The sequence below is a fragment of the Hypanus sabinus genome, chromosome X2 (genome assembly GCF_030144855.1).
Source record: "Hypanus sabinus isolate sHypSab1 chromosome X2, sHypSab1.hap1, whole genome shotgun sequence".
Classification (NCBI taxonomy): Eukaryota; Metazoa; Chordata; class Chondrichthyes; order Myliobatiformes; family Dasyatidae; genus Hypanus; species Hypanus sabinus.
This window is the reverse complement of record NC_082739.1, coordinates 4,547,091-4,570,229: the sequence shown is the minus strand read 5'-3', so window position 1 is coordinate 4,570,229 and position 23,139 is coordinate 4,547,091. Positions and strand designations below refer to the sequence as shown.

The 23,139-nt window shown below is 38.3% G+C and overlaps 1 protein-coding gene across 6 annotated transcripts in view; it reads left to right on the top strand.

The window, feature by feature from the left end:
* Positions 1 to 23,139, top strand: part of LOC132385093 (centrosomal protein of 164 kDa-like) — a 288,904-nt gene that overhangs the window by 238,963 nt on the left and 26,802 nt on the right. For all 6 annotated transcript variants that reach the window (XM_059956825.1, XM_059956827.1, XM_059956826.1 and 3 more), the window contains 7 exons: positions 1,583 to 1,666; positions 6,414 to 6,482; positions 10,150 to 10,334; positions 11,388 to 11,514; positions 13,131 to 13,192; positions 13,670 to 13,877; positions 15,157 to 15,264. In XM_059956825.1, coding sequence (XP_059812808.1) covers positions 1,583 to 1,666; positions 6,414 to 6,482; positions 10,150 to 10,334; positions 11,388 to 11,514; positions 13,131 to 13,192; positions 13,670 to 13,877; positions 15,157 to 15,264 — 843 coding nt within the window. The remainder of the gene's footprint in view (positions 1 to 1,582; positions 1,667 to 6,413; positions 6,483 to 10,149; positions 10,335 to 11,387; positions 11,515 to 13,130; positions 13,193 to 13,669; positions 13,878 to 15,156; positions 15,265 to 23,139) is intronic.

Genomic DNA, 23,139 nt, shown 5'->3' with positions numbered 1-23,139 from the left:
GATAAACAGGTGCATTAACATTTTAGTTCATATACAAGAGGATTAATTACTTTTTTAAAAGGAGGATAATTAATTTTCAATATGAATATCTTATTTACATCAAAAATTGCACTGACTGTGATAATCCTTAAAGGCTAAGTTCTGTATCTTTACCAGGAATACAGAGCATTGTAAGCAATAGGTAGTAGTAAAGAAAGAGGGTCATCTATCTGCCTGTAAATCTGGCCATACAGTTTTATCCAATCAATGTTTAAAATACAAATGGACTATGGTAGCTATCAGTATAGGACTTATTAAAGTAGAATAGTTATTATATTTGTTCTTTGCATGCATATCCAACTGTGTAAATGAGATCACCTTTTTTGTGATGCAAAACATGCAGTGAAATCAAATAAGAGAGGTTTGTGCTGGGCAGCCTGCAACTCTTGCCATGGTTTTATCATCATCACAGCATGCTCACAGCTTACTAACCCCAAATGCATATCTTTTGGAGTGTGGGAGGAAACCCATGTGGTCACTGAGAGAACATACAGACAGCGGTGGGAATTGAACCATGATCTTAGAACTGTCTCTGGAATAGCATTACGTGAACTGCTGCACTACTATGCAGCTGAGTCTAAAGAAGCCCTTTTATTTTTGAGAAAAGCAGAATTAAAACAAAACTGCATTGGAAAATATGGGCCCAGTCCGTTCCATAGTTCGGTTGCCTTTGTAGGAAACCATTTTTTTAAACCTCACCTCAGATCCTTGTAGATCCCATAGCTTAAATAAATAAAAGCTGTAGTCCAAAATTTTAATCAACAGTAAGACATTTTTGCATTGTTGTATGATCATACAAATTAAGAGCAACAGCAAGCCACCATTGTTGACACTGTTATTCCCCATCATCTCAGGTTTTATTTGATTCTGTGGCCTCCTATATGCTGCACTTCAGAAGGCCTTTACTCTTCTTAATGATTGCATAGAATCATTTTTCACAGCCCAAGAAAATCCCTGGCTATTTAATATATCTTCAGGAAGTGAAAGCTTTTTTTTGTTGCATTCTGTTCCCTTTAACCTTTTCACAATTTTTGGAATTAAATTTTATTCATTCAATACTTTATATTGTTGTTATAAATGGAAAATTATTTTATTTTATTTTATTTTATATTTATATAGTGGCACAGCGCAGTAACAGGCCCTTCCAGACCAACGAGCCCATGCTGCCCAATTACCCTCTTGTGATGAATTACCTACTAACCCATAGGTCTACATGAAATGTGGGAGGAAACAGGAACACTGGGAGAACATACAAGCTCGGAAATCAACCCAGGGTCGCTAGCACTGTAATGGTGTTACACTAGCTGCAGGCCTATCATGCTGCTCTTTAAACCAAAAAAAGAGCTTAAAATTGACAAACCAATCTAATTGCCCTAATAAGGAGTTAGTTGATTTTCCCCCTACTTTGAACAGTATCCTAATGACACAAATTGTAGCTAAACATTGCAACATTTTCAGAACTCGACTTTGTCTCAATGGAAAATAGGTTCATACTTCAATTTACTTATTTACACAAGAACCACGCTTATCTATGCACCTGCAGGAATTGAAAATTAAGAAGTCTGAAGAGCAGCTGGAGATGAGAAGCAGAGAACTGAATGCCAAGTGCAATTTGCTGCAAAACCAGGTAGGCGACATCTGGGCTGCATAACACAGTCTCAGAACCAATCCATTTTAATTGTGAACGGCCCTCTATTTCAGAATTCAGCCTTTGAAAAATACCAAAAGAAAATCAGTTTTTTTTCTTTTGAGGTTGAATCATTATTTGTGTTCCAATCTCTTCTGATCAATTAATATGCCTTTTCAGTTATGGTGTTTTTATTTTAATAAAAGTATGTTTGGAAAATATATATCAGGAGCTTCTCAAGTCATTACTTACAGTAAAAGACTTGAGTTATAAATGAAATTAAAGCAAAATGTCATAGACTTCCAATCACTTAGACAACAATAGAAATGAAGAGTTAATGATCTTCATTCATTATTGGGAGAATATAAAGATGGAGAACCTTTCAGAAAATGTGGAATCCAGAAGAAAGTGATGTGTTGAAATCAGGTGTGATTAAATAACAAAAGGAAAGAAGTGAAAAGCAGAGAAGAGATAAAATGAAGCAAAACCAAGCATGGATGCAGAACTTAAGTAAGTGGCTAGAATAGACCAGCATAATATGAAGGACCACATTCAGGAAACATTCTGGTGAGGTCCTGATCATTGGCTGAAACAAGGCAAGCAGTTGTCATTAGTGCAAACTAGCACCACACTGTATCAAGAATGAGTTTTCAAGTTCAAGTTTATTATCATTCAGCCATTCACATGTAATACAGCAAAACAAAGCATGTTTCCTCTGGGACCAAGGGACAAAACCAGTACACATAGTCACACACAGCGCATATAGTTATGATCCAGCACATAGTGTTACAAAATAAATTAACAAAATTCCCTAAGTGGCATGGCCTGAAGACAGGTTGACGTAAAGTGTGAGGTATATGTTTCTGTAAGACAATATAAATCTGGCACCATTATAATTGGACAAGTAGTCATACAAGTATGTGAAACAGTAGCAATACAAGATGAAAAGGAGAGTGTCAGCTTGAGATATTCCATTGTCAGAACCTGCTGCATAAAAGAAAATAAGAACAGCTGTAAAGGTCTAATGTTAAGAAAATCTTTCAAACACAGGCAAAACTGCAATATACAAAAGTAGCTCATTATATTTATAAAAGAAGACAAGGGAAAACAAATTAACACTCTTAAGAAATCTGGGTGCTATAAGGCTTTGAAATACAAGCCCCATGGATCCTTGAAGGTACCAAATCGATTGAGAGGATTGCAAAAAAAAAATCGCCTACAAGATGTTATGCTTCATTAACCAAGGCAGAGTGTATAAATGCTAGGATCCTTTAGTAGGTGCATAGTTTTTTTGAAGTTAGTATACAGCTTGAGTACTGTGTGTGATCTGGACACCGTGCCACAGGAAGGATTCAACATTTTATATTAAAAATTGTATTAGAAATGTACCAAATTCTTTCCAGGAATTAAGTATCTAAACTGGTAGGAAGATTTGGGTAAACTGAAATAAGCTGGAAATTGCAATAGATTGAAGTGTAAAAAACTATGGACCAAGATAGAGGAAGAACCTAAAATCTTATTTTAGCAGAGAAGTCTTAATGCAGAATTAAATAATTTTTGCAGTTCTCTTCCTCTGCTTGAATCAGAACTGGCCAGGTCTTCAGTGATACTCACCTGTGATATTAACACAGTTTTTCTCTCTCTTCTCTATGTGATATGCTGGTGCATTTCAAACATTCCCCTTTAATTTCTCGGCAACATCTCTTGCCTGCATTTCACAGATTTAACACTTCCCTTTGCTTTTTCTCTCTCTAATATCCCCCATTAATCTAGCAACCAGATGGCCCATGGACATCACAGTCACTTTGCGAACTCTGGCCCCAAACCTGAATTCTATTTGTCCCTGCCCCAAACTTTGTAAAACTTGAAACTTGTTTTCCCGCCTGTGATAAAGGGTCCTCAACTCATAATGTTAACTTTGATTTCATTTTCATGCCCATTCTGAGTTTTGCAATGGTTTCTGTCTTTCAGGTTTGCAGAATCTGTAAGGTTTTCTGGTCAGATGACAGAATTATTTTTTCATGCAGAAAGAGTCAGGAGGTTATTGCTTGAAGCAACAGTAAATTCCACACAGTCTCCTGAATGTTTTGGTGTACTTCAAATAAAGATAACAGATCAACTTTATTCACCATAATACATTAGCATGTATTAGCAATTTGCTGTGGGGTTCCGGTGACACCATCATCGAGAATGGCAGCTTAAGTCACAAGCTCCTCCGGAAAAACGCATATTAAGCCCTGTTATCCCATCAAATATTATATTTTTCGAAAAATATTTGAACTGAAAAGAGGGGCAAGAATGGGGAGAAGAAATGGAAATAAAAAAAGCAACACTGCAGAGCCTGCGTCCGAGAGGAGTGCAGCGAGCGGCTCTCCGACCCGACCGTGTGCTTGTGAGGCAGCTGCTGGGCCTCGCTCAGGCGAAGTGGCAAATATCTTCGAAATCCTGAAAGAAATAATGGAGGTCCAGAAAGATATAAAGCAGCAACTCTGTGATATTAAGGCAGAGCTCGCCAGCGTTAAATCAAAAAATTGCGGTGGCAGAGACTCGAATTGAGAAGGTGGAAGATCGCGTTCAAAATGTGGAACGGTTACTGAGCAAGACAATAAAAATAATACATCACCAAGAAGGTAAACTGCTTGACCTGGAGGGAAGATCATGGCGGAAAAATATCAGAATCTACAATGTTCCCGAAGGAGCAGAGGGCTCATATATGACGGAGTTTGTCGAAAAGTTACTGCGGGATGCGCTGGATCTTCCCTCGGTTATGGAGCTGGAAGTCGAGAGAGCTCACCGCGTTCCGAAACCTACCCAGGATAGAAAGCCACGCTCAATAATAATAAAATTCCTGCGGTCCAGCACCAAGGCGCAGATTCTACAAAGGGCCTGGGGTAAGAAGAGAGTGTTTTACGACGATAAATTAATATATTTCGACCAAGATTCCCCCCCCCCCCGCGGTCCTGCAGAAACACAAAGAATACTCTGAAGTAAAGCGAGTACTAAAGCAAAATAAGATTAAATTTCAAACTCCCTGCTAAACTTCAAGTGTTTTATGACAGCGGGACACGGTTGTACCAGACGGTGGAAGAGGCGACTACAGACATGAAGGCCAGAGGGTTGCCCGTCAGTGTCAGTCACCAAAATGAGAGAAAGCCTGACTGAGGAATTATCCCGCTCCGCTTGGGAAATAGTGCGAGAATCGAGAAGGCAGGAGATGGGAGGAGGCCGAGAGAAATATATTAGGAAGAGACCAGGAGTTTCCCAAAGACAGTCCTCACCCCCTTCAGAAGAGCCATAAGGTTTGGCTAACTTTAAAAATGTTGAGAAGCTAAACGGAAGCAAGAGTACACAGTGATATACCTATCTCGAAAAATATTTATTATAATGTGGATTTTATATTACTTAGTTGTTATTCTTTATTCTCTCACTTACTCCTTTTTCCCCACCAAAATGAGAATATATATACGTGTATGTAATGTGTGTGTGTATGTGTATGTATGTATGTATATATATAGGAGTACACGGAAATCTTTTCTGTGTAATGGATTTGTTCACTGACTTTTATGAATACTGCATTGGGGGCCTTCAACTCACAAGTAGGAGGGGTTATCCACCACAGCTAGACATTTCCTCTAGCTCAACGCAGAGTCATCTACTAGAGACCTCAGCCTTGGAATCACACGTTCGTTGCCATTTTTGTTGTTATTCGCGTTTCTTGGTTCTTATTTGTTCAGGGAGTAGATTGATTAAGTTTTATTCTAATTTCAATGGTACATTGACAGATAAATACAGATGGCTAAGGACAAGGTAAAATTCATTTCTTTTAATGTCAATGGGTTATTAAATCCAATCAAATGTAAGAGAATTTTATCCAATTTAGAACAATTTGATTCATACTGGGAAAAATGGTTTAACTACATAATGCCTCATAGGCATGATTTTATTCTCACAAATCAATGAATCTGTTGTAAAAAAATGATCACTCCCTACTTGTACATAGTTCTTTCCTTTTGCTTGTTTTTTCTTTCCACTCTTTTCTATGAGTGTATACCTCAGATAAATACTTTGTGGAGATTTGTGATATATATGATTATATGATATATATGTACAATGTCTGAAATACATCTTATGGAAATGTTTGTTTGATGATGAACTTCAATAAAAAAATAAATTACAAAGGAATTTGCTGTGGTGTGTTGGTCAGGGTGTGACATGCAACAAAAACCAACAATATTCAACAATTTATGGAATAAAGAATTATATGTAAATTTAAAAAAGAAGATAAAGATAGAGGTTAAAGGATGGATAAATTGTGCATAAATAAATACCAACGTGTATTTACAATGTAAACAGTATTACAGAAGGTGGTTTAAAGTGTTTGCAGTGCAATGTCAGGGGTAATAGACAGAGGAGTAGGGGTAACTAGAATTGTTGATCAGATTAACTATCTGGGGGTGAAGTTTTTTTTAAATTGGCTTTCCAGAAGGAAGTTTTTGGACAAGTATCCATTTAAACAGACAAAAGACAATTACCATGTAGGGAGGCCATCCGTGTCCAGGGTAAACTACCTGTTTATTGTGCCCTGAGATAATTGGTCATGTTCAATGTCAACAGCCACACATGGTAACTCACCCCATATTTCAGTAACCCTGAATGAAACAAAATACTGCAATCACCCATCATCTCTGGAGATCTAAATCCATGTAGTTGACTTAGGAGTACAAACTGCTTCTGTTGTACTTTTCAGGAAATGTCATTGAAACTGAAGAGGCAACAATTCCGTGCAGAGGAGGAACAGCTGCAGAGGGACCAGGCTGTAAGTGCTCATCTCACTACTTAAACAAGTTGATTATTGTTCTGGATGGGACTTTTCACATAAATACAAAAACATTAATGTTCTCTTTACATGCATTTACATGATATTCTATCTTTTTTCTTATTTCTATTTGTCATTTTCCTTTTCACTGTCTCTTGAAGAAGTCAGGGAGGAGATGATTGAGGGGTTGATAGGTGTGGTTGCTAAAGGAAAATAACTGTGACCTTCATGCAATGATTGAACCTATTTCTAGTGCCAGGGCTTAGGAACCTAGCAACCAAAGAAAAATGGGATGTGGGAGAGTCAGAGATGCGCTTTTCTTTACACAGAGAGTGGTGGGTGCATGGATTACGCTGCCAGGGGTAGTAGTAGAGGTGGGCACGTTAGAGACATTTAAGAAACCCTTAGATAGGCACATGGATGATAAAAAAAAAGAGGATTATGGCAGAGGGAATGGTTAAATTGATGACAACATGTTAAAAGGGCGGCATAACGTCATGGTCCGAAGGGCCTATGCTGTGCTATGATGTTCTATGTTCGAGCTAGCAGACAAATACTTGTGCATTGGAGAGAAGCATACTCCACCCATCTCCAAACCTGTCTTCCACTGTTTACTTCCTCTCGATCATGTGGCATCCTACTCACTGCAACAAGCACAAACCTTCACCATGCCCCATTCATTTTAGGTGATCATGATGAGTCCAAAAATTGTTGCCCTCCTGCTGTCAGATTCTCATTCCAGCTGACCATTGGGAGTGCAGCAACTTTCATTATAAGGTTTTTAATGGGATATAGTTGATAATTTCAACTTGACTTCTGTTTTTGTGAAACTGCCAGCTGCAACCTGTTCCCTCCCTATCTTCCCAAAAATTTGTCCTACATATCCTAAAAAAAATTCAGGCAAGATGCAAAATTAATCTGGACCCACAGCGATTTGCTTATTGTCACGATAGGTCTGCGGCAGATGCAATCTCAATGGCTCTTCACACAGCCCTAGGTCACCTGAATAATACAAACACCTATGTCAAGATGCTGTTCATTGACTATAGCTCAGCATTTTAACACCATCGTTCTCACAGACTGAAGGATAAGCTACAGAATCTGGGCCTCTGTACCTCCCTCAGAATCAGAATCAAGTTTATTATCACTGGCATGTGTCATGAAATTTGTTAACTTAGCAGCAGCATAATATAGAAGAGAGAAAAAAAAACAAAATAAAATAATTAATAAATAAATAATACATAAATTACAGTATACGTATATTGAATAGATTGAAAATCATGCAAAAAACCCAGAAATAATATATATTTTAAAAGTGAGATAGTATCCAATGGTTCAATGCCCATTTAGGAGTTGGATTGCAGAGGGGAAGAAGCTGTTTCTGAATTGCTGAGTGTGTGCTTTCAGGCTTCTGTACCTCCTACTTGATGGTAACAGAAAAGGGCATGCCCTGGGTGCTGGAGGTCCTTAATATTGGACCTGCTCCTTGAAGATGTCCTGCATACTTTGCAGCCTATCAGAATGTTCTCCACGGTACATCTATACAGGTTTTTGAATGTATTTGTTGACATACCAAATCTCTTCAAACTCCTAATGAAGTATAGCTGCTGTCTTGCCTTCTTTATAACTGCATTAATATGTTGGGACCAGGTTAGATCCTCAGAGATCTTGACACCCAGGAACTTGAAGATGCTCACTCTCTCCACTTCTGATCCCTCTGTGACGATTGATATGTGCTCTCTCATCTTACCCTTCCTGAAGTCCACGATCAGCTTTTTCATCTTACTGACATTGAGTGCCAGGTTGTTGCTGCGGCATCACTCCACTATTTGGTATATCTCACTCCTGCACGCCCTCTTGTCACCATCTGAGATTCTACCAACAATGGTTGTATTGTTAGCAGATTTATAGATGGTATTTGAGCTATGCTGAGCCACACAGTCATGAGTATATAGAGAGTAGAGCAGTGGGCTAAGCACACACCCCTGAGGTGCGCCAGTTTTGATCGTCAGCGAGGAGGATATGTTATCACCAATCTGCACAGACTGTGGTCTTCCGGTTAGGAAGTTGACGATCCAATTGCAGAGGGAGGTACAGAGGCCCAGGTTCTGCAACTTTTCAATCAGGCTTGTGGAAATGATGGTATTAAATGCTGAGCTATTGTCAATGAACAGCATCAGGTGTTTGTGTTGTCTAGATGGTCTAAAGCCGTGTGAAGAGTCACTGAGATTGCATCTGCGATAGGCAAATTGCAATGGGTCCAGGTCCTTGCTGAGGCAGGAGTTCAGTCTAGTCATGACCAACTTTTCAAAGCATTTCATCACTGTCGATGTGAGTGCTACTGGGCGATAGTCGTTAAGGCAGCCCACATGACTCTTCTTAGGCACTGGTATAATTGTTGCCTTTTTGAAGCAAGTGGGAACTTCCGACGGTAACATTGTGAGGTTGAAAATGTCCTTGAATACTTCTGCCAGTTGGCTCTGCGATTGGATTCTCAACTTCCTAACTGGAAGACCCAATCTCTGTGGATTTGTAATAATATCTCCTCCTTGCTGACGATCAACACTGCTGCAGCTCAAGGATGTGTGCTTAGCATGTTGTTCTACTCTCTCTGTGCCCATGACTGTGTGGCTAGGCATAGCTCAAGTACCATCTATAAATTTGATGATGTTACAACCATTGTTGGTAGAATCTCATGGTGACGAGAGGACGTACAGGAGTGAGATATACCAACTAGTTGAGTGGTGTCACAGCAACAACCTGGCACTCAATGTCAGCAAGACAAAAGAGCTGATTGTGGTCTTCAGGAAGGGTAAGATGAAGGAACACAAACCAATCCTCACAGAGGGGTCAGAAATGGAGACAGTGAGCAAATTCAGGTTCCTGGTTGTTAAGGTCTCTGAGGATCTAATCTGGTCCTAACATGTCAACTCAGCTACAAAGAAGGGAAGAGAATTGCTATTTCATTAGGAGTTTGAGGAGATTCAGTTTGTTATCTAAAACACTCAAAAACTTCTACAGATGTATCATGGAGAGCATTCTGACAGGCTGCATCACTGTCTGGTTTTGTGGGGGGCTACTGCACAGGACCAAAAGAAGCTACAGAAAGTTGTAAAATTAGTCAGCTCCATCTTGGGTACTAGCCTCCGTAGTATCCAAGACATTTTCGAGGAGCAGTACCTCAGAAAGGCAACGTCCATTATTAAGGACCTCCATCACCCAGGACATGCCCTCTTATCATTGTTACCATCAGGAAGGAGGTACAGAAGCCTGAAGACGCACACTCAGCAATTCAGGAGCTGCTTCTTCCCCTCTACCATTCGATTCCTAAATGGACATTGAACCCATGAACTTTTTTTTAATATTATTTCTATTTTACACTATTTTTAATTTAACTATTTAATATATATTTATATTTACAATAATTGACTTATTTTTTCACTATTATCATGTATTGCATTGTTAACAAATTTCATGACATGCTGGTGATATTAAACTTGAATATTCAAAGTTAAAAGTACATTTATTACATTTGAATTTTGAATAATAATAGTTACTGTGTCAGCTAGTTGAATATTAGCTATGCAATTTAATTCTTTGAAAATGATCATCAGAATTTCTCAGCAAGCAGCTTGTTTTCATCTGCATGCTTTATATACATTCACAGGAAATAGTTCTTTCTCAACCAAGCAAACAAGAAATAGAACAAGCAAAATACGAACATTCCTCATTGCAAGAGTCAATCCGTCTGTCCCACCAGCAATTGTATAATCTACAGGGCCAGCAAGTGGAACTCAAAGAGGAAGTTGATGCGCTCAGAAATGAACGTCAGCATCTCCAAAATAGAATCAGGTATCTTGCTGTTGCTCAGTGGGTTGAAGGAATTCTGATAGGAGGACTGAATGGAAGGGTACACAGAACTTCCATTCTCTAAGCTGCCACAGTATTGTGGTGGTTGGCACAACAGCCATCACAGCTAGGTGCATCAGAGTTTGGAGTTTATTTCTGGCGCCATCTATATGAAGTTTGTCTATTCTCCCTGTGATCATGTGGGTTTCCTCCCACAGTCCAAAGACGTATCAATTAGTAGGTCATTGTAAATTGTCCTGTGATTAAGCTAGGGTTAAATTGATGGGTTGCTGGTCAGTGCGGCTCTTTGGGCCAGAAGGGCCTGTTCCATGCTGTATCTCTAAATTTAAAAAAATAAATTAGTGTATTAAATAATGAGAGTTTTGAAATACGTCAACAAAATAAACAGTAGATGAAGGAAACAGAACAAAACTGCATATATAACAGTTGCAGATGCCATGCCTCAGAAATGTCTTCAAAGATTTAACTTACAATGGATTGATTTGAAGTTTAGTAACTATTCTGAAAGGACTACAGCAGCTATTTTCTTCACCGTAAGTTTCTATCAAGAGCTAAGAGACAAATACCTACTATCAGATTTTGTCAGCTGAGAGATTGTTGGCAAGATTGTCTTTGCTTCGTCAAATAATGACACTGAATCATAGTGTCTCTGGAATCGTGATGGTAAGGACTCAGCATAATTCATTAACTCTTACTTTAAAGAAAAATAAATGAAAATTCTGAAGCTCTTCTATAAAGTTCTTCACATTCAAATATTATTGAGTGTGTAAACTGCAGACAGTATGGACTTCCTTAGTAGAAAGACCAGGTTTCAACCTGGAGAATCACTCCCTCCCCTCTACAGATGCTATCTGAGCAAAGCTGGAAAGAGACGGGTGCACAATGATCAAAACACAATTTTAATTTAATATTTATAATATGAATAAAGAATGGGGCCCCAATCAGTGTAACAAGATTTTCTAAAGTGGGGCACAACTCAAGACATTTATGAGTGTCTGCTGCAGTGTAATTGTATGATGAAAAATTCTCTTTCAGTGAATTGAAGGCATCAATCAAAATGAAACAAAATACCATGAATGAAGAACTTGTAATCAACAGAGACTCTGGTGGCAGTGAGGGGGATGAACTTCAGATTGCGGATTTGAGTTCACACAGAAAAGATGTGAGTAAAGTTTGAATGCAAATCCTGTTATGCCAAAATTGTTTCGCCTCCATTGAGATCCCTAAGTCTCTTATTTTTATACCTCACTCATATACCATATATTTCATGCTAAAAGGATGATCAAATGACAAACTAGACTGCTATTATCTATTAGAGGTCTGGTGTTCCATTTTGAATTTGGCCATTTTTACAGGCCAGTGTATTTGTGTCTTTTATTTGACAAGTGCTATTTATAATGAATTGAGGTGTTATTAGAAATAGCAAATCCACTGAAAACCATTAATATTTCACAATAGGCTCTATCATTAGAAATTTTCTTTGTTAAATCTCCATTTAAAAATTATGGATTTTTTTTAGATGCTGAGGATCTGCTCTGTTGTTCCTGTGTTTAATCCTATTGTTTCAAATTTTCAGCATTTACCTTTTATTTTCGTGTATTTCAAAATGAGGATAGGAGATTTGGTATGTCACCAAAGGCTAGCAAATTTCTACAGATGTACCGTGGAGAGCATTCTAATTAGTTACATCACCATCTGGTGTGAGGGGCCACTTCAGGGGATCAGATAAAGCTCCAGAGGGTTGGAAACTCAAGCCAGCTCCGTCATAGGCACTAGCCTCCCCAGCATTGAGGATATCTTCAAAAAATGATGCGTCAAAAAGGTGACATCCACCATTAAGGACCCTCATCACCTAGGACATGCCCTCTTCCCATTGCTACCATAAAGGAGGAGGTGCAGGAGTCTGAAGATATACATTCAACATTTTAGGAACAGCTTCAGCTTCTTCCCTTCTGCCATCAGATTTCTGAACAAGGAACCCCTGATCCAATGACAAACACACAATTTTTGCTCACTTTTTGCACTACTTATTTAATTTAATATATTTTGTTTCTTATTAAAATTTATAGTACAGCATATGTATTTACATTGGACTGCTGCCACAAAATAGCAAATTTTATGGCATATTATATGTCAGTGATGATAAACCTGTTTCTGAACTTTGTTGGAGATTATTGCCCTCAATGCCTATTTCTGCATCGGGCTTTCCCATTTCATCCTTGCCCCCACTAAAAATGGGTAAAGCCTGCACAATTTTCCCATGAACTCAAAGGCAAAATATTTCCTCCCTTGTCAATGAAAATTTTACATTTTCCATTTAAGGTCTGCCTGAATAATATTGCTTCATTAGTGTCAGGCTTTGCTGAACTTTGAGCAGTTTTACATTGTAAAACACAATTTTTCTTTGGAATGGTTGGGACAGATCATGTGAAATTATCGTACAGTTAAACAAGAGGGAAAGGAGCCATGTTGCACACAAACTAATTAGATAATCTGGAAAAAGAAGTATGTTCACATGGGTAATAAATTTCTCTGAGGCATTTACTTCAATCTGCCACCTTATCTACTGAAAAATAAAACTGCCTCGAGGTGATTAGTATAGATGAACAAAATGTTAAAATTGTCTTTCCTTGTTTATTGTTTATCAAATCTAAGTTCGGTGTTCCAGGCAAGCAGCCATTTAGAGTTTAATTTATATGCATCCATTCACTTTACTGATTAACTTTTACTAGAATTTCAAAGTACAACGATAACTTTTTTTTATTTTTAACTCCACAGTGTCCAAATTACAGCACCTCCTCCATTCTCATAGCTGAGGACAAACAAGTCAACATGGATGAGTATGTGTAAAATATACTATATTTTAGGTTATTTCAAAAATAAGAGAGAATCTGCAGATGCTGGAAATCCAAGCAACACGCACAAAATGCTAGAGGAACACAGCAGGGTATCAGCCCGAAATAACTGTTTATTCTCTTCAATAGGTGCTGCCTGGCCTGCTGATTTCCTCCAGCATTTTGTGTGTGTTGTACATGTTGAAAAACCAACATATCTGATATCTTATAACACATCTTATCAGGCAGGCTTTAAGAGGGAAGGTGAACTAAATCAGGAAATCAGGACCAGACATAAGCAAGCCATTTTTGAAGTCTAAATAAAATGACAGAAATTTTCATTGGGGGTGAGGGGGTAAGAAAAGTCAAAGTCTTGATTTTAAGAACAAGAGGACAGAGATCAGTTCTGCTATCAATACATATTTGAAGCTAACTCTAATCTGTATCACTAATGAAAATGACTGACTCACTTACCTTTGGCAGTGTGCGATACTATATCTCTGCTGAAGGCCAGTCTATCAATAAAGCCAAGGAGTTTCTCGTGAAACAAACCCACTCACTTCGGAAGCAACAGACTGCACTCAAGTCAGCTAAGCAGCAGTGGAGGCATGACATGAGAAAAGCACAAGAGCAGGTGCAAGACCCAGAGAGCTCTCAAATTCTGCAGGATGTCTGGAAAAACCTGGATCAGGTAAGATCAGAAACGCACAGAAGTCCTATGTTGTGATAAAGGAAATTCTGCCCACTTGGCATTTCCACAATTCTCTGGGCCTTCCATGAGAAGTATTTGAATAAATTAGAATATCTTTAAGACACCGATATAAATTTGTGACAAATTTAACCAAGTAAAGTGAGGTTCTTCCCAACATGCAAGATAGCAGTTTGTATCTGATTCTCCTTTTAGCTTTACTCTTGTTGGGATTTCATACCCATTGATAAATTTTTGGTAACCTTATCAAATGATCACTATTGGAAAGTCCAATGAAAAGTGACATTGTTCATCGTTTTTATCCTAGACATCTGCTCTCATTTCTTCTAGGTATGTGCTCTTCCTAAAAGCTATGGCAAGATGGAGACTGGGACTAAGTTTGGGACTTGATTTCTCTTTCTAACTAAATACCATATGAAATTGCATGGATAGTCTTGGGGCTCAGGAAACAAATTAGCTGCAATTTTTTTTATTGATTAGAAAGAATGATTGCCATTTGTGCATTTTCTGCTTTTGGTGTTGTGGATTCTGATGTTTTTGATCCAAGGTTCTTTCAGAAGTCAAGGAAGAGACATAAAACCTGTTGTTTCACAGTTTGTTTATTAAGCACCAACAAAGAGAATCAGAAAAGAAAAGTAGGAAGAGACTAGTAGCTAAGAACCAAGAACAGAAAAACATGGCAGGCTGATGTGGTCAGCTCTTCTTATACCCCATAGATAAGAGACATTCCATTCAAATTTGTAAATAAGAGATACCAGAGAAGCTTCCAGTATGATACCATATAACCATATAACAATCACAGCACGGAAACAGGCCATCTCGGCCCTCCTAGTCCATGCCGAACTCTTAATCTCACCTAGTCCCACCTACCCGCACTCAGCCCATAACCCTCCACTCCTTTCCTGTCCATATACCTATCCAATTTTACCTTAAATGACACAACTGAACTGGCCTCTACTAGTTCTACAGGAAGCTCATTCCACACAGCTATCACTCTCTGAGTAAAGAAATACCCCCTCGTGTTTCCCTTAAACTTCTGCCCCCTAACTCTCAAATCATGTCTTCATGTTACGAAGAACTGTAACCACTGGAGGACACACTGAACAATTGCAAATACATAAGTGATTATATAAAATGCAAGTAGGCATAAATTGTTAAACTGCACATAAAATAACAATCATTCGGTCTACTCCAACAGTGTAAAGTAAGTAAATACTTACTTGTGTGCTTCTCCTGTTCTTCTTCTTCTGCTCTGCTTTAGGAAGCTCGGCACCTGGATGAGATGAAATTAACAATGGAGAAGGGGCAAGCATTACTACAAAAGAAGAAAGAAAAGCTAAATCAGCTGGAGTCATCTTTTGCTGGAGGGGTGAGTTTCCTTTTGTGAGTTGGGAGACACAGAGCAGAGGGTCACCCCCTGAAACCCACATGCAGGCACAGATCTCTCATGGGAGGCAACATCTGAGGACAATTCCTTTTGCTTTAATTGTTCACTTCTCAAGACTTGTGCATTGCTGACTAGGCCAGCAGTTATCGTCCATCCCAAATAGTCCTGTAGGAAATGGTAGTGAGCAATGAACTGTTGCAGTTCTTTGAGTGAAGGTGCTTCGACAGAACTGCAGGGTGGAAGTTCTTCAAGGATTTAAACCTGACCACAAAGAAGGGATGGCACTATATTTTGGATATGGATAGTATATAAATTGAAAGTGCAAATGCTGGGGGAGATATCCTTGTCCTTTTTGTGGAACAAATTGCAGGTTTGGGAATGCCAGGGATGTAACTGCATTGTTTTGTTAATGATTCACACTGCAACCTCTTTGTTCTGGTGGTGGACAGAATAACAGCTTAGGATGGACTGAATGACAATCATGCAGACAGCTTAAAGCTGGATGGCATCCAACTTCTTACAGATGTTTAGCGGTGCACTCAACAGGTCAAGTGGAGATTTATTAGAAAATATAAGCTTATAATGTAGTGGACATTAAGCAGGTAAGGGTAATAAATTGTTGTCTAACGGGAAACAAAGATAAGGCATAAATGGCTCTTTTTCTAGTTGAAAGGATATAACAAGAGGTGAGTCATAGAAATTAATGCTGGACCCTCAACATTTTCTAACTTGTGTAAATGACTGGAATGAAGGCACCAAAGGTAGGGGTGCTATTTGTTTTGATGTCATAAAAATGGGTAAGAAATCGTAAGTTATGAAGAGAGAACGAAGGTCATTGATGATATAGTTGAAGATGCTTGAGCTTAGGCGGGACCCAGAAGAGCACTGTTAATGATGTCATGGGGCTGGGATGGTTGACCTCTACAGCCATCTTCTCTGGTTGGTGTTACCCTAAACATTAGAGTGCTTTCCCCTTCATGCCCAATTGACAACATTTTACCAAGTTATTTGATTCAGTTAAATGTTCCCTTAAAGGATGTGCTGGGATTGGAGAGGTTCCAGAGGAGGTTCGTAAAACATATCCTGGGAATGAAGGGGTTAACTTAAAGCCATAAGACATAAGAGCGGAATTAGGCCATTCAGCCCATTGAGTCTACTCCGCCATTCCATCATGGCTGATCCCAGATCCTTCTTACCATATCCTTTGATGCCCTGACCAGGAAACTATCAACTTCCACATTAAATAAACTCACAGACTTGGCCTTCACTGCAGTCTGTGGCAGAGTATTCCACAGATTCACTACTCTCCAGCAAAAAAAAATTCCTCCTTACCTCTATTCTAAAAGGTCAACACTCAATTTTGAGGCTGTGCCCTCCAGTTCTGGATACCCCCACCATAGGAAACATCCTCTCCATATCCACCTTACCTAGTCCTTTCAACATTCGGTAGGTTTCAATGAGATCCCCCTGCATACTTCTAACTTCCACTGGGTACAGGCTCAAAGCTGCCAAACACTCCTCATATGTTAACCCCTTCACTCCTGGAATCATCCTCGTGAACCTCCTCTGGACTCTCTCCAATGACAACACATCCTTTCTGAGATATGAGGCCCAAAACTGTTGACAATACTCCAAATGCAGCCTGACTGGTGTCTTATAAAGGTTCTGCATTATCTCCTTGCTTTTATATTCTATTCCCCTTGAAATAAATGCCAACGCTGCATTTGCCTTCTTTACTACCGACTGAACCTGTAAAATAATCTTCTGGAAGTCTTGCACGAGGACTCCCAAGTCACCTCCACACCTCTGATGTTTGAAATTTCTCCCCATTTAAATGATAGTCTGCACTATTGTTCCTTTTACCAAAATGCATTATCATACATTTCCCAACACTGTATCCCATCTACCACATTTTTGCCCATTTTTCCCAATTTGTCTAAGTCCTGCTGCAATCACATTGCTTCCTCAGCACAACCTACCCCTCCACCTATCTTTGTATCATCCGCAAACTTTGCCACAAAGCCATCAATTCCATTATCTGAATCATTGACACACAATGTGAAAAGTAGCGGTCCTAATACTGACCCCTGAGGAACACCACTAGTCACTGGCAGCCAATCAGAAAAGGCCCCTTTTATTTCCATGCCAGTATCTATCCTGTAATGCCATTGGATTTTATCTTGTTAAGCAGCCTCATGTGTGGCACCTTATCAAACGCCTTCTGAAAATCCAAGTAAATGATATCCACTGCCTCTCCTTTGTCCACCCTGCTGGTTACAACATCTAACAGATTTGTCAGGCAAGATTCCCCTTTACAGAAACCATGCTGACATTGACTTATTTTATCATTAGTTTCCAAGTATCCTGAAACCTCATCTTCAATAATAGACTCCAACACTTTCCCAACCACTGAAGTTAGACTAACTGGCTTATAATTTTCTTTCTTTTGTCTTCCTCCTTTCTTAAAGAGTGGGGTGACATTTGCAATCTTTCAGTCCTCTGGGACCATGTTAGAATCAATTGATTTCTGAAAGATCATGACCAATGCATCCGTTATCTCTTCAGCAACCACTCTCAGGACTTTAGGATGTAGTCCATCTGGTCCAGGTGACTTATCCACCTTCAGACCTTTGAGTTTGCCTTTTCCTGTGTTCACAAGGCACAGGATAGATATGTCCTTTATTGGCTAGTTTGCCCTCATATTTCAACTTTTCCCTTCTGTGGCTTTTTAAGTTGTCTTTTGTTGGATTTCAAAAGCTTCCCAATCATCCAACTTCCCACTCACTTATGCTATCTTATATGGCTTTTCCTTGGCTTTTATGTAGTCTGCAACTTTCCTCATCAGCCATGGTTGCCTACCACTGTCATTTGAGGAGTACTTTTTCTGTGGAACATAGCTCAGAATCAGGTTTATTATCACCAGCAAGTGACATGAAATTTGTTAACTTAGCAGCAGCAGTTCAATGCAATACGTAATCTAGCAGAGAGAAAAAAAATACAAATAATAATATTAATAAATAAGTAAATCAATTACAGTATTCAGTAATCTATATTGAGTAGATTTTAAAAAATGCAAAAAACAGAGATACTGTATGTTTAAAAAAAGCAAGGCAGTGTCCAAAGGTTCAATGTCCATTTAGGAATCGGATGGCAGAGGGGAAGAAACTGTTCCTGAATCACTGAGTGTGTGCCTTCAGGCTTCTGTACCTCCTACCTGTTGATAACATTGAGAAAAGGGCACACCTTGAGTGCTGGAGGTCCTTAAAAGTAGACGCTGCCTTTCTGAGACACCGTTCCCTGAAGATGTCCTGGGTACTTTGTAAGCTAGTACCCAAGATGGAGCTGACTAGATTTATAACCTGCTGCAACTTCCTTCGGTCCTGTGCAGTAGCCCCTGCCCCCCATACCAGTGATGCAGCCTGTCAGAATGCTCTTCATGGTACAACTTTAGAAGGTTTTGAGTGTATTTGTTGACATGCCAAATCTCTTCAAACTCCTAATCAAGTATAGCCACTGTCTTGCCTTCTTTATAACTACATTGATATGTTGGGACCAGGTTAGATCCTCAGAGATCTTGACACCCAGGAACTTGAAACTGCTCATTCTCTCCACTCTTGATTCCTCTATGAGGATTGGTATGTGTTCCTTTGTCTTACCCTTCTTGAAATCCACAATCAGCTCTTTCGTCTTACGGACGTTGAGTGCCAAGTTGATGCTGCGGCACCACTCCACTAGTTGGCGTATCTCACTCCTGTACGCCCTCTCGTCACCATCTGAGCGCCCTCATCGTCAACCAACAATGGTTGTATTGTCAGCAAATTTATAGATGGTATTTGAACTATGCCTAGCCACACAGTCATGTGCATATAGAGAGTAGAGCAGTGGGCTAAGCACACACCCCTGAGGTGCGCCAGTGTTGATCATCAGCAAGGAGGAGATGCTATCACCAATCTGCACAGATTGTGGTCTTCCGGTCTATCCTGCACCCTGTGAACTATACCCAGAAACTTCAACCACCTCTGCTCTGCCATCATCCCCACTAGTATCCTCCTCTAATCCACCTGGGCAAGCTCCTCTCTCATGTCTCTGTAATTCCCTTTATTCCATTGTGATACTGATACACCTGACTTCTCCCTCTCAAATTACGGTATGAATTCAATCATATTATGATCACTGCCTTCGAAGGGTTCCTTTACGTTAAGCTCCCTAATAAGATCTCGGTTATTACACAACACTCAAGCTAAGATAGCCTTTTCCCTAGTAGGCTCAAGCACAAGCTGCGCTAAAAAGCCATCTCATAGGCATTTAACTAATTCCCTCTCTTGCCATCTGGCACCAACCTGATTTTCCCAATCTCCTTACATATTGAAGTCTCCCAATACATTGTTATTACATGCCTTTTCCAACTCCCTCTGCGATCTCAACCCCACCTCTTGACTATCACTTGGAGGCCTATATATGATTCCCATAATAGTGTTTCTTTTTTTACCTTTGCAGTTTCTCAACTGCACCCACAAAGGTTTGACTTTCTTTGACCCTGTGTCACCTCTTTCTAAAGATGTATTCCATCTCTTACCAACAGAGCCTCACCACCAGTTATGCCTTCCTGCCTGTCCTTTTGATACATACAAAACAAATACAAACTCAATTCTTCTACTCCAAAAGAAAGCCATTCGAATTGTAATTAAGACAAGTTATTATGAGCCGACCAATCCACTATTTATTCAACTAAATACTTTAAAATTCAGAGATTTTGTAGATTTTAAAATAATACAAATTATGTATAAAGTAAAAAATGGACAGTTACCACAAAGTATCCAAAGATTGTTTAAAATGAGAAAAAGTCAACATGATTTGAGAGGAACATGTATATTTCAAAAACAAAGGAATAGAACAAATGTAAAAAATCATTGTATTTCAGTCAGAGCATGCTTACGCACGTACACGCATGTGCAAACAACTGCCCACACAAGGCTTCATGGTCATTGTAGTCTTTCTCGGGGTAAACACACGTATAAAGCGGGCGTCTTTTTTTTGTAAAATCAAAAATCCTCTTTGGTTAGCGAAAACAGGTACTAATGTAGGTCTTTTGTAACAGCAAGCTGTCGTAAAGCGAATGTTCGAAAAGCGGGGGCCACCTGTATTCCTATCCTCACTGTTGCGTGGCACAGGCAGTAATCCCGAGATTACTACTCTTGAAGTCCTGCTTATCAGCTTCCTTCCTAACTCCCTGTACTCTGTTTTCAGGACCTCCTCCCTTTTTCTATCTATGTTGTTGGTGCCACGACTTCAGGCTGTATTTGGCTTTGAGTCTATACTTACTGGACTTTAGAAGAATGAGGAGCATTCTCATCGAAACATACCAAATATTGAAAGGCCTAGATTGAGATGCCCCTTTAGAACAGAGATGAGGAGGAATTTCTTTAGTCAGAGGTTGGTGAATCTGTGGAGTTCATTGTCAGCGAAGGCTGTGGAGGCCAAGTCATTGGGTATATTTAAATATTTCTTTCTTTCTTTCTTTCTAAATCTTTTTATTATTATTAGTAATATGAACAGAATACAAATGATATATTGATAAAGAAATTACCAACATACAAATTCAATTACATATGAAAAAAAACATACATAATAGTTACAATATAAATGAGTTTACCAAGACATAAGCCATAAAATATATGTATGAACATGGTAAGTCAAAATATTTCATAATATATGATATAAAAAAAACAGAAAAAAGAAAGAAAAAAAATTTTTTAAAAAAATATATAATGCAAAACTAGCTAATCTACTAATCTAATAACTAATAACTAATATAGAAGAAAAAAGAAGCAAAAAAAAGAGAGAGGAGAAAAAAGGGGGCTGTTTATAATATCTCACAAAAATAAGTATTCATCAAGGCCGTCACTTCCGGTCCTCTCAACATACATAAGCTAAAAGCTGGGAAATCAAATGAATTTGACACAGGGTCATATTACATCATATGAAAATGTTGAATAAATAGTCTCCATAACTTTTCAAATTTAATAGAAGTCTCAAAAGTACCACTTCTAATTTTTTCTAAATTTAAACATAACATAGTTTGAGAGAACCAATTAAATACAGTGGGAGGATTAATTTCTTTCCAATTCAACAATATAGATCTTCTAGCCATCAGAGTTAGAAATGCAATCATTCGACGGGCAGAAGAAGATAAATGCAGTGAGTCTAACATTGGTAAACCAAAAATTGGGGTAATAGGATGAGGTTGTAAATCAATATTCAAAACCGCAGAAATAATATCAAAAATATCTTTCCAATATTTCTCCAAAAATGAACAAGACCAAAACATATGAGTTAAAGACGCAATTTCAGATTGACATCTATCACAAATAGGACTAATATGAGAGTAAAAATGAGCTAATTTATCCTTGGACATATGGGTCCTATGTACGACCTTAAATTGTATTAATGAATGTTTGGCACATAACGATGATGTATTAACTAATTGAAGAATTCTATCCCAATTCTCACTAGAAATAATAAGACTAAGCTCTCTTTCCCAATCCTTTTTAGTCTTATAAAGAGGCTCTGAACGTATCTTCATAATTATATTATAAAGTTTTGAAATAAGCCCTTTTTGAAAAGGGTCTAATTCAAATAAACTCTCCAAAATATCTGAAGGCACAAAATTTGGAAACGTAGGGAGTACAGAACTTAAAAAATGTCTAATCAGTAAATATCTAAAAAAATGAAATCTAGGCAAGTTATATTTGTTGGATAATTGCTCAAAAGACATGAAACAATTGTCTAAAAATAAATCAGAAAATCTTAGTAATCCCTTAGTTTTCCAAGCCAAATAAGCTTGATCTATAATGGAAGGGTGGAAAAAACAATTAGATACAATAGGATTATTTAAAACGAATTGAGTCAACCCAAAAAATCTCCGAAATTGAAACCATATACGCAAAGTATGTTTAACTATCGGGTTGTCAATTCATTTCGGCAATTTAGAAAGAGCAAAAGAGAGAGAAGTCCCTAAAATAGAACCCAGAGCATAAGCTGATACAGATTTAGTTTCTAAACTCACCCAACAAGGGCCAAAAGATCCACCCCCATCTTTCAACCAACATAACAAATATCTAATATTAACTGCCCAATAGTAAAATCTGAAATCAGGTAATGCTAACCCGCCTTCCTTTTTTGTCTTCTGTAAATATATTTTACCTAACCTGGGATTTTTATTCTGCCATATATATGAAGAAATTTTAGAGTCAACATTAGTAAAAAAAGATTTCGGGATAAAAATTGGTATCGCTTGAAAAATATATAAAAACTTAGGTAAAATAACCATCTTAATAGCATTAATCCTACCTATTAGGGATAAAGATAAAGGTGACCACTTAGTAAACAAACCTTTAATCTGATCAAATAAGGGTAAAAAATTAAATCTAAATAAATCTTTATGGTTTTTTGTGATTTTGATCCCTAAATAAGTAAAAGAATCATTAACTAATTTAAAAGGTAAATTTCCATAAATTGGGACCCGGTTATTCAAAGGAAACAAATCATTTTTATTAAGATTTAACTTATACCCAGAAAACTCACTAAATTGAGCCAATAATGATAAAACTGCTGGGATGGATTTCTCCGGGTTAGAAATGAATAGTAATAAATCATCTGCATACAAAGATAACTTATGAATGTCTGTCCCTCGATTAATACCCAAAATATCCTGTGATTGTCTGATGGCAATTGCCAAAGGTTCTAAGGCAATGTTAAATAGTAATGGACTAAGAGGACATCCTTGTCTAGTGCCCCGAAATAGGCGAAAAAAGGGAGATATTGGTAAACACTGAGGCTACTGGAGTATGATAAATC